Raw genomic sequence first — 13,089 nt, 5'->3', positions numbered from 1 at the left:
TTCTAGTTGGGGGGTTGTGTGGGAACCACAGAATTAGGTGACCAGATGTGATGTCATTCTCAGGGCCGGGCCATCATTAAGGCGAATTGGGCATTCCAAAAACTACAGCTGTGAGGCAGCTAACCAGTTCTCAATCACAGACACGAAACCAAAAGAAAAAAAAGAACTGGAAACACTATAAAATAACAAGTTGTTTAATTCAAAATCATAAGTAAAAATTTCACCTTCAAGACTTCCTCAGGAGACATAAATACTATCAGTTAAACAATCTAGTTTAAATGCATAATAAAAGTCACATGACTCAACTTACACCCTCTGATGCAACATATTTAAATAAGGTTTTAAAGTGTGTGTGTGTGTGTGTGTGTGTGTGTGTGTGTGTGTGTGTGTGTGTGTGTGTGTGTGTGTGTGTGTGTGTGTGTGAAAATCAAATCTCAAAGAGGATGTGTGCTGGCACTTGGAACAGGGACACAGAGCATTGGTTTCTGCAGAGAGAAAGGTGGAGTCTTATTTGGGGCCTGGACAGGAAAACCTATTCCTAAGATTGGAATGTACTCCGTGTGCTTTTAAAGGAAATTGTGCTTGGCAGAGAGCTGCATCTGGAAATGCTGTGTGTTATCTATTTTTGTTCTACGTGAACATTCCCTACCGGTGTCAGTGGTAAGGATTGAGGATCCTTGATTACTGGCCCAGAGGAGGGACATCGCAGTTATTCCTTTATTTCTTAAAATGAACAAAGGAAAAAAGTACTTTTTTACTTTAGTATCATTATCACATACAACAATCACTGAAAATGCTTTACTATATTACATGAAATTTATATTATGACATGTTTTATACGAATACTGTAAGAACATAAATTGTTTCACTTACAGTTATTTTCTTTGTTACTTTTTTCCTTTTAGTGTCCCTCCAAATATTAATGGCATGAAGTGAGGAATATGCCTTTAAGTCCCTCCATAAGTTTAACAACGTCAACAAAAGTCCAGTCTTTCTGAGTCACTTTTTGTTCTAAAGCCTAATTTCACAAATTTGATTGATACTTTATAGTCTCCCATTTACTCACTAATTTCTGTTCATCTCCATCTCCCAACCCCTGAGTCCAGTTCAAGTCTAAGATACCCCCTATTCTTCTAGTCAACTCCGGTGCTTTTTTCTGTCTTTCAACTATTTTCCTTTGAACACTGGGAAGGGTTTCACTGGCAAAGACACTCTTTGACCTTTATTATCAGAAGAGTGAGAAGCAGAGTCCCCTTCTGTTTGATGGCTTAGTTTTTTGTTGGACAAAGTTTTTTTTTTATTTCTTCTATAACCTGTTATGTATCAAAAAATGACTGATCCTCTAGGAAAAATATTCTGAAGACAGCTGGGTATCGCAGTTTGAATCTCATACCTACCTCTCAACATTACCTGGTTGTCTGGATAAATTTGCTTCTCTTCTGACTGGTGTACAGTGAATAATCACTTTCTACAAGCACCTTTCTGTCTCCAGTTTTAAATACTTTGCCCTTCTGCCACAGTTTTGTCAGAATTAACTCCTGCTGGTATAATTGCACCTTTACTAATACAGGTCTTGCCTGCTTTTGTGCACTTTCAAATAACAAATACTGTTGTGAAATATTAGTCCAGTACTTATTTGTGCTTTCAGAAATTAACACAGTCTGCTTCATCCAGTTTCTCTGGTACAGCAGGATATCTCATTTTTTTTGCATGCTCTGTCTTCTAACTCCACCATTTTTAAAACAACTCTTTTTGAGAAGCTTCATACTCTGACAGCCTTTTCTTCAGTTATATTTCTTATTCTTGCAATTTTATCAGTTCATCTAGAGAGCTCATTAAATGTTATTTTATTTTCCAGCATTTTGTTATTTGAGTTGATATATTCACTCAATATTTCACTTATTTTAATCACCTCTGAGTAGATTTGATTTATTTTGTCTCTAAATTGCAGACATCTAGTGCACCAAAGCTGAAATTGAAGTGAATTTTGCTGAACAGCTGCTAGATTTTTTGCAGCCACTGTTTTCTCTTCTCCTTTCCTGACTGATTTTCTTTCCGGTTCTCCAACTTTATCTTTGCTGGACTCCAGGAAGTGTACTTACCAGCCAGTAATGGAATTTTACCCAAACTGACAGTACCGATGGCCTTATTTTTCAGTTTTTGTTTTCAAACAGGGAAACCTGAAGTTAAACTGTTCATCAGTGTGCAGCCATCCTGGACATCTGACTGACAGTATAATTAACTGAAAAAACATTTCATTGAAAACTGTAGAGGTCTATAGACGGTATTTCTGGTGACATTTGTGATCATGACAGTTGTTAGGTGTACAATTTAGAAGATTGGCAATGCCCACCATCATGCCATACTCCCAGATTTGTAGACTTTTGTGCTTGTGTGGCAGCACTGACTCACCGTGTGTGGTGTTTTTTTGTTTTCTTCACAGTTGTGTGACTGTGGAGTTAGACTATATAATTAAGGGGGTGTGGGGTGGATCCCACCACTTGGGGGTGCAGGTGCTATCAATGGGTTTTCAGTCAAATGTGTATTCAGTCATTTGTATCTACTGTTTTCTTTCAGTAAAACTTACATTCAACAAAATTATACAAAACCATCTCTCCCTCTCTCTATATATATATATGCCCCTGCTCTAACCCTGACTAGATACCATTCTGCTCCTAGAACTCTCACTTATCTTGCTTCTAATCTTATCAAAAACTTACTACTAATTTCGAATTTGCGTTTTTTCCCTTTAATGTTCGTATTTTTGCTTATTGTAGACACTGTAAAAAAACATTTTTTCTTCTCTGAACTATTTGTGTAACTTTTTTTACTGTTAAATGCTTTTAATGAATAATGCTCAGTGTTTATTGTACCTCACTTGGAGCTTTTCTCCCCGGGTCTCTGCTGAAAATGGACATGAATCCAGTTGGACCAGCCCGGTCAACAAATGTAAAATAATATATATATATATATATATGTATATACACATACATACAAACATACAGTGAGACAGAAAGAGATAAGCACATATATGGAAGCATCAGCATACACAAAGGTCAAAACACAGAAGACTGAAGCTGGCACATCAGGAACATCCTTATCAAAAATTCAGTGGATCGAAATTACAACCCACTGTAAAATGAAATCATATAGTTTCCTTTTGCTTTTGATTAACCACAACCCTACTACTAAGTACAGACACACTTTGTCTGAATAGATGTACCTTTATGGAAAAGAGGTTGGGGCAAGATGTAGAGTTGCACCACCTTATTAATGTTTGCTAACCCTTACCTTAACCCTGTTTCTGCCCTTAACTCCAACCCTACACCTATTTAAAACAAGTATATAGCTGACTCAGTTGCAATGTCTAAAAAAAAAAGTATGAACCATTGTGCCTCTGGAAAATTTTTCACATCGTAAGAAAAGGTTACTACAATGCCACCAATGTAGTGCCCCTGGCACTGTGGCACGCAACTACATACCTCAGTTTTACAGAGCTGCATATGGCACAAAGATGTCTGCCTTTCAGCTGCAAAAACTGTTTTTGTATTCCCGGTTATGACCCAAACTAGCATAACCCAAGTAAGGATATCTCCATTACTTGGACCCCCTAGTGTTTGGTAAGTATTTCTCAGAGATACTTATTTATTTATTTAACATTTGTTGACTGGGAAAGTCCGACTAGGACAGAGACTATTTTCAGTGAAGGCCCGGAGAAAAACGCTCCAGATGCCTGTCTTTGGAATGTGAAAGGAAACTGGAGGACCAGAGGAAACCCATGCAAACACAGGGAGGACATGCATACTCTGCACAGAAGACATCTCAGCTGAGAATCGAACAGGGGAAACTCTTGCTGTGAGGGAACAATGTTAACTAATGCACCACTGCGTCACCTAAAATAAATATAACTGGGCATCCAGGGACTATGTATAATCCTGTCTGCAGAAGACTGCTAATCTGCTACTGTTATCAACTCACCCCACAATACCCACATTCTTTATGAAAGCATAGCTTGGCTCTACATCTGATGTGTTAATCTGAGGCTGTCTATAAATGCTAAGAGATGTAGCATACTTACCTTTACAAAGACCACTATCCCTCCCTCATATGATATTGGTGGTGTTCCTTTTAAAGCTAACCTATTATTAGGCACTTGCCCACCCACAGAGACATTGAGCTGAATCTTCATCGTAGTGTCTCATCTGTAGTCAGAAAGTGTTTTCTGCCCCACACAACGTATACAGTAGACAAGATTTACTCTCTGGGATAGACGAGCTGATGTCAGATACTCAGATTCACCCTTCCCCACCAGCTCCTTGTGTGAAAGTTATAGGGGAGTGTTGAGTTTGATGACTGCACAACTCTGAAGTCTCTAATTTGCCTCTGAAACAGCCAGAAACCCCTCAGTGGACAACCTGACCTGTTTTGGAAGAGCACAGGGCAACAACATCATCAAAGATAGACAGGACCCAGATTGTGTAGGACACAGTAAGTGGCAATTTAAAACTTACACATACATCCAGCCACAAGTGGTAGACACAGCAAATCCCATAGCATTGTGTGGGTTCTACATACACCAGACACCTGCAGAATTTTGCATGTGCTGCCTGTGGGGCAAATCTCCATCTGACAACCCTAAGTACACAGCATTATAACAGTCTAAGTGGGACAACATTCATGTATTTACAACTGCCCTCAGGTCCAACCTTGGTAAGCAGTGTTTCACATGGACTATATTCCTAAATGTGAGATAGGATATCTTGACCCAAAGTGTCAGCTTGTCATCAAGAGCAATGCACAGATACATACTCACAAAACAAATTCCAACTGATTGTTTCTACTGATTACCAAAAGAAAAACCAGTGAAATATTAGCTGAATGGACTGTAGCATGCACCAGCATAGCCTCTGTATTGGCTGTGTTCATTACACTTGTTTATTATTTATCCAATCAAGTGTGAAAGCCATGAAGACTCCTAATGTGTAAAATCCAACCATGTGGCCAAAGAGAAGTAGAAACAGACTTGAATATTATCAGCAAGTGACTAGTAAGCAATTCTCCTCCTTACTATGAACTTTCTCAATGGCAGGATATAAACCATGAATGCCAGCTCTGGCATTGCAGAAGGATAAAGACTTGACTAGGCTCCCTATGACCAGAGTCTTATTAGCAGCACAGATGCTTGTTGGGTTTGGCAGGGAAGATGACTGTGCCCATTCTGGGGGTCAGGAGAATTCTGAACAGATATCCTTTGGGTCCTGGTAAAGAGCATGACTCATAGAAGATCACTAGACTGGGACATGTGGAGGGGTTGAGGAGGTATGGCTACCTAGGGCCTGGGGCAAACTTGTCTTCACAAAGGCAGCAACTCATAGTTCTCCCACCATACACTGGGAAAGGGGCAGGGCTTAACAAAGCTGTGTCACCAGTATATGTGATGCTGCTGGCTGCTTACTCTGGTCTGAAACTTCTCTCTCTGAATGTCAATGAGAGTCTCAGCTGGAGGTAATAATACAAGTATAATGCAACATAGTGGGAGTCAAGGGGAAAGCTGTTGAAGCAGCTAATGGTAAACTGATGAGGGAGAAAACAGACACTGTGAATAACAAGACAGCCTGCAGCACATCGCACTCCAGCAGGTAAGAGTCTGAAGAACTGAACCCAGGTACCACCTGCTGAGTGTATCCCGAAAGATATGATGTGAACCAATCCTGGCCAAGATCAGTTAACCCAAAGGGCACATTCAGCTGCTTGCACAGCATCCCACGCTAAACAGTATCAAATACTGCCAAGGGAGAGTAGGCCATTGACCACTCAAATGAGTGCCATCTTTGTATTGTGCCTTGATCAAAAAACAGACTGACAACGATACAACAGGTCATGAGACAGCAGAAAGGAGTACAGCTGTGTGTAGATGACATTCTTGATAATATTCTCAATGAAAGGAAGGTTAGAAGCAGGGTGGTAATTCTCCAGCAAGTATGACTCCAAAGATGTTTTTTTTTGAGAAGCTGGGTAATGAGAACCTCTTTCAAGGATTTTGGATAGTTCCCACTTTTCAAGAAGGATTAAACAGTGTGGATAATAACTGGTCTAAGGGACTCTAGACAAATTTTAATCAAGCTTGTGTGCCCAGTACACAACAAAACAGACAAATAGCTGAAACTGTGCACATATGAGCTAATCATAATTGACATAATTGACATATTCTGACACTGAGTTTCAGAGATCTGTTGACTGATCCTGCTCGTGAAACTGTGTAGAAAGCCTCTGTTAAACACGGGAGTTCCATGGCAAGTTCACATGCCTTGTAGTCAAAGTAGGCATTAATGTTCTGAAGGACTAACCGCCATCAGGATATGTACAACAGGCCAATGAAGAGATCTGGAAATTGTTACAGAAATTCTCCTGGGTAACCTGGTGAACAATATACCAAGAGGGATGTGCAATTCACTCCTGCCCCAAGGACAAATTCAAAGGAATTAGATTCTTCACCATTAATTCTGGACAACTTTAAGTTAGATATAAAACAAATGCTCCCCCCCATACATATACTTTCTAATGGCACACCCCATCTAAAATAATAGGGAGTTTTTGTGCTGAACACACTTTATGAAACTGAGACTCATTTATACAATAAACAGTCAGTACTGACATTCATTTGTCTTAGGAAAGGAAATGACCAGAAGCTTGACATATGAAAAGAAAAATAAACTTTTTGTACACATGGAACCTCCCATATGGGGGCTTTGCCTTTCACATTCCTTCTTAAATATACTAACTTCCTGGAGGAAAAGGGAGCATCCCCTTCTTGAGGCTGTTTGACCTTTAAGTTAGCACTCACTGTAACATTTTAATCATCGACTTACTTCAGCGAATTAAACACACATTGAGGTGATGATCTCTAACCACACAAAAGGAACTCCTTGAAGCCATGAATTATAATAATATTACACATTAAGATGTTTTTATACTTATGGAATTATATTAGGGATAAATCTCATGTGCAAGACAGCCATAATAAAATGTTTTCACTCAGGATAGTACTGTATAAATTGTAACATTGTTGGTGTCTTCCCATTGGACTGACTGAATAAATGCAAAATATTATGTAGTCTATTACCTGAGGATAGTTAAGTTAGTAGACTCCAGCTTTATGTTCTCTCAAAACAGAGATCGTGGAAGATTCTATTCCCATCTATGTTAACTACAACCACTAACACTAAAATACTTTTCAAGACATTAACTTATTCTAAGCAGCTTGACTAACCCTATTAATTAGTAGTTCTGTAAATAGTGAAAATCAATGTCCAAATGTTATTCCTTAGGGATATAACACCTGTGCTGGAGGTTTGTCACAAATTCTACCAAGGATAGCAAGGATCCTGGACCATATATCCTGCTTGGGTGTAATTCTGATATTAAAGTGAATGGTCTTTAATACAGTGGAAAGAATACATAACCTCAGCAAAATCAGACTTGTAAATGTGTGTACAATCTCTATCCTGAGTAACTAATGTTATAACACCTATTACACAATGAGAGATGTAGCATGATTCCTTCAACCAATCACAGTCACACATTAGTGCTTCCAGAAGGGAATTTACAATTGTAGGTACAAAACACACAATACTGACTGTCAAGTTCTTACAGAAAATGGCTCAGACCTCCAGTTCAAAAGCAGAAGTACTAAACAGAATATATATTAAAACAGGGCACTTTATTTCCTGTCAGGTTTTCAGAAAAAAGTTATTTAATCATCCTCCCCTCCCTCTTATACACCACCCCAGTTCTTACCAATATCCAGGCTTCCACTCTAAACAAACTCCAACAGACTTACCATAGAATAGCCAGATTCATTACTAACTCCCCATACAACTCACACCACTGCATTTCTTTAAACTGTCTTCAATGTCTTGAACTTCCCCAATTTCTGCTATCTTATCAATTTCATATGCTACACTCTATTCTTTATAAACCCTCCTTCTGTCCATCTCTATCTTCCTTAGTCTCCATCTACATCCCATCCCGGACCCTCCGTACTTCTAACCAACAATTACTTGATATCTACCACCCAAAAAGATCAGTAGGCAAACTACTCTACAAACACTCCCTTACCCATGCTTGGAACAAACTTCCCCTTGACTTACATTCAATCTCCCACACCACACACTTTAAAAATGAACTAAAAGCTTATTTTCTCAATTCCAGAACCTGCCCTTGCCATGACCCTACCTAGTCTTCCTTCCCTTTATGTACCCTCAAAATGACCATACTTAGTACCTCATTACACCTCTCTCTCCAATGTGTCTACTATGCATTTGCATAATTTTATACAAACAAAACATTTTTATTGTTGACCTATTGAACTATATCAATGTAAAATTGTTACTTAGCTTCTTTTTAATGCAACTTTAACTTTATGCATGTAACCTACCATATGTGAATCTTTTTGCTATAGCTGTTATTATATTAATATTGTTTAAAATTGTATTTGTTTAAAATGTACTACTGGAGCTTTTCTCCTCGGGTCTCCACTGAAAATGGGCCACAAGCCCAGTTGGACAAACCCGGTTAACAAATGTCAATAAATAAATAAATAAATAATAAAATAAACAGTATATCAACATTTTACTAAAGTTTTTAATGCCAGTAATAGGGTTGAATTAAACCTTGTGACCTCCCACATATAATGATGTGAACTTTGTAGTATGCTTGCAGCAATACTTGTTTATGTGACTGTATGCTCTTTCACTTGGAGTGACATGTTTCTCCTGTGACAAGACTTCAGAAAAGGAAGGGCTCAATAAAGCAGTGTCACTTTCACTCTGGAAGTCCATTACACTTAATAAGCACAGGAAAACAACATAAAAACTATTAAAGCAGAAGACTGTTTCATTGCAAACACCCTGTATAATTCTTCAACAATAAGCATACTGCAGATATAAGCAAAGCTGCATACTGTTTAAGGGAATAAAACATTTAAACATAATTAGCAATTGCTTGAATACAAAAAAAAAAACAAAAACAAAAAACAAACTGAAAATAATAAGTGAATAATAGAAATAATTTCCAGGAGATGTCAGAGTTATAACTGACATTTACTCTCCAATGGCACGAGTGTTTGATCTCTCTGGCTCCTCTCTCAGGATCAAACCTGGTCAATCATGAATAAATCTCATCATAACTCCTTCCTACACAAGCCATTAGTCCTATAATCATAACAACAGGGTATGAATATGTGGCAGTTCCTCTGTTCACTTGAAAGTTTGGGATAAGATAGACAGCTCATCATCAGAGAATGTACTTCCAACTCTTGTATTATACCCAAACTACTACTGTTGCAAAAGGACTAATGATAGAGAGGTTTCCTGCCATCTATATTCTACCAGTTTGGGATGAACATTAACAGATGATTAAGATGAAAATGAAATGTACTACTGACATTAAACCTCCCAAGTCATAAGGTATAGACATACATCTAATGACAGTCCGTGTTAGAGATGTAGAAAACAAGAGGCAATATAGTATCGCATACTGTGGGGATGCCTTCCTAGCACATCACCTAGTACAAGCACTGCAAGGTATGAGCTCAGTAATACTGTGAATTATTATTTTGACACACATTGTGACTTCATGCTTAGGATGAATGAGTTTGATCAGAAAAAAATATATATATTCACACTACAGAATAAGAAACTTCTTACCCAGAGGGTAAGAGTCTCTGCCCTGAAACACCACTGTTGACTTTATTATATTCAACATTTTATAGATTCATAAATTAGTACTAGACTAACTGCCCGTGAAAGTCATTTTAAGCCTAGCCATTTATCCCTTGTGAGACTCAATCCTTGCACCTTGTGTGTGTAAGACAAACACCTTAACCATTAGGCCACTTTCCCTTGTTTACTGACTCAATATACATGGTAACATACTTGTGACTAGTTAAACTGCTAGAGTAAGTGATAGCTTAAATGTTAAAGCATTAAACAACCTACATCCACTATTAGTGGACAGATGCAAAGCTGGCGATCCTGAATTCCATGAAACTCAACCTGTTGAAATGAACTACACAAAATCTCTGTTTTCAGTGTTTTAGTACCTGCCTTAGTAGCCAGGAAAGAGAATGTTCTCTACAGATTTTTGACAGGTTGCACATGCTACTCAGAATACCTGTTAGCATATAATACTAATTACTGATTTTCTTTGCCAGCAAATATACATGCCAGAAAAATCTGAAAAAAAAGTTGAAAGCACAATATTTTGGCAACATGAAGGCAAAAACTTGTAATTAGCAGACAGAAATTTGATTTTGAGATATGCTCCAATTCTGATTTACTGTCAATTGTGAAAGTTAAATAAACTTTTAAGCAAGATGTATGCTATTTACTCTACTCTTACTTTGTCACTGTAGGATGGCATCAGCACAGACTTGATAAATCGATACGTAATCACTGGAAGTACACATAGAATGATGGTAAGGAAGATAGCGAGCCATGTTCTTGGCTGACTTAGAGTATTTCTTGCACTTCCTGTTGAGAAGAAATGTGATAAACATTAATTAATTTTAAGACACTTGCTACACTAAGTGCAAGTCAACAGCTTGTTTATTTTTGCTTCATTTAAATCCATGTGGCCACTGCCAGAGAATCATTCATCTGCTTTTTGAATTTTTTTTTTTTTAAATCTCCTTTGCTTCTCCCTTCCTTTCACTACTCTTAAGTGCTTTTGAAACAAATCAGGCTTCATATGATGACAAATTATTATTATTATTATTATTATTTATACATTTCTGTCATCATCGCTAACTGGACATGATTGAACAAATTGTGAGAACTGGTCAAGTGGCAATAAAAATATTTTTTTAATTTGCAGCATTGTATAACTAATAAAGATTTAAGCAATAGTATATTTAAACTTTCATGACTAAAACAAGATACAAATAAAACTGAATAGTGGAGACCTATAGTATTGAACAATAAAAGATTTTTTAATGAAAATAATTCAGAAGAGAATAGAAAGTAAAATGAAAAAGTATTACGGAAGATAGCATATGTAGTTTAAAGGGAAAACGATGTCAGGAATTATTATTCATAGTAAGCAGAATTGTGGATGACATTATAAACACGACTGATGAGACCAAGGTCATGACAGGAGATTTAAATAAAGTTTTTAATACAGTACAACATAAACGTTTGTGGATAATTATGGAAGAGTATAACATTAGTAAGAAAATTAAGAATATGTGCTATTCTGCATATAATAAAAATAAAGTAGGAATTTTAGTGAATGGATGGTGAAGCAAAGACAAAGATATAAAGACTGGCATGTCAGGGATGCCCTGTGAGTATTATATTATTTGTATTAGTTATGAATGTATTAGTCAGAGATGTAAACTTGCACATGAGAGGTGCTACTTATATTACTAATGAAGGGATAACAACACCAGTCATGTTTATTTATGCAAATTATATTATATTGATTCCAAGAAACAAAATCTAGACAAAATAAGTTATATGTTTTATATATGTGTGTGTGTGTGCGTGTGCGTGTGCGTGTGTGTGTGCATCAATGTTAAAATATAAGAGGCATAACTTTAAGTGAGGAGCAATGGAATAGGATACTAGATGAAATAAAGAAGCTTTGTTGTTTTTGGAAACATAAGCTATCATTTAACAAAAAGGTTTATTTGATTAGTTCAGTTATACTCAGAAAGATTGTATATTTAGCTAGTATTTATATATAGCCAGTAATATATGTAAAAGAAATGCTACAAGTATTTTTTTCTTTTATATGGGGTTCAAGATTGAATCCAATGAAGAGAGGAGTCTTATACATGGACAAGGAAGATGGAGGTTTCGGATTAATTAATCCAGTTGTTTATGATGCTTCTTTCAATATGTATTAAGTTTTGTTTTGAGTGAAGATAAAAATGAAAAGTTAGTTGTAAATTTATTAAAGCAGAAATATGAGTGAAACTGGAATATATTAAAAAAATTAAAAACAGGAAAAGTGTGTTTAAATGAAGTGATGAAATGTTATCAAGAAGAAAAAAATTATGGAAAATAATAAAATGAAATCGAAAATGAGACGAAAGTGAAATAGCAAGTAAATGAAACATGACAGAGGAGTAAGGAAGACCATAAGATAATAACTCACACAGATATTGTAAAACCAGAGAAAAACTATCCCGGAATGGATGCTGGTTATGTTGCTGGCACCAGCTAGAAAACCTTGCACATTTATTAATATATGATTTTCTAGTAGCAGACTTTTTCCCCATTAGTACCTGATGCACATTCTCAGAAAACAGAAGCCGAAAGGGAATTAAGACTCTATCATCCAGGCCATCAGTTGAAGTTGATTCTAGTAGCAGACTTTTTTCCCCATTAGTACCTGATGCACATTCTCAGAAAACAGAAACCAAAAGGAAATTAAGACGGTATCATCCAGGCCATCAGTTGAAGTTGATTGGGGTTGGGTTGTATCAAAACACCCTGTTCTTGTGGCAGTAGATCCAGTTTGTGAGGAAGTTTGCGAAACTGCCCATGGTCATTTCTAAAAGAAGTGAGAATCATGGTTGCCTGGCCAGAAGGGCATCACAACAATGATCTTGGGGGGGTTCTTTCTGAATCTTCAGAAGTACCATGGATATCAGTGGAAAGAGTGGATAAACATACAGGAACATTCCTGTCCGTGGAAAAGAAAAGCCGTCTGTCTTCCAGATCTTGTTGCATAGTGACCTGGAGAAGAATTTTGCCAGCTGATTGTTTAGAGAGGAGGCAAATACATTTATTTAAGGAACTCCTCACAGATGGATCAAATCCTGAAAGAACCCCTGATCTAGTTTCTATTTGTGAAGGTCTGCCCTTGTCCTGCCCAGCTTGTATGCCACACAGTTTTGCTCTGAGGAAATGTGGATGCCTGGAGAATGTGATTGTGCTGTGAAGTTGTATTCAAAGATAATGTGGCTAGTCTGCAGTGGGGATACAACCTGATCCCCCTTGCTTGTTGATGTACCACATGACTGTGATATTGTCTGTAACAACTTGAAAAGATCTCGGGGAGAAAAGATAATTCAAAAATCTT

General features: G+C 37.2%; 1 protein-coding gene across 1 annotated transcript in view; it reads right to left on the bottom strand.

The window, feature by feature from the left end:
* Window positions 1-13,089, bottom strand: part of LOC122814860 (phospholipid-transporting ATPase ID-like) — a 2,026,011-nt gene that overhangs the window by 27,262 nt on the left and 1,985,660 nt on the right. The window contains exon 27 of the mRNA XM_044087143.1: window positions 10,402-10,532. Coding sequence (XP_043943078.1) covers window positions 10,402-10,532 — 131 coding nt within the window. The remainder of the gene's footprint in view (window positions 1-10,401; window positions 10,533-13,089) is intronic.

The sequence above is a fragment of the Protopterus annectens genome, chromosome 1.part1 (genome assembly GCF_019279795.1).
Source record: "Protopterus annectens isolate FY-2018-M chromosome 1.part1, PAN1.0, whole genome shotgun sequence".
Lineage (NCBI taxonomy): Eukaryota > Metazoa > Chordata > Ceratodontiformes > Protopteridae > Protopterus > Protopterus annectens.
This window is presented reverse-complemented; position numbering and strand designations above follow the sequence as displayed.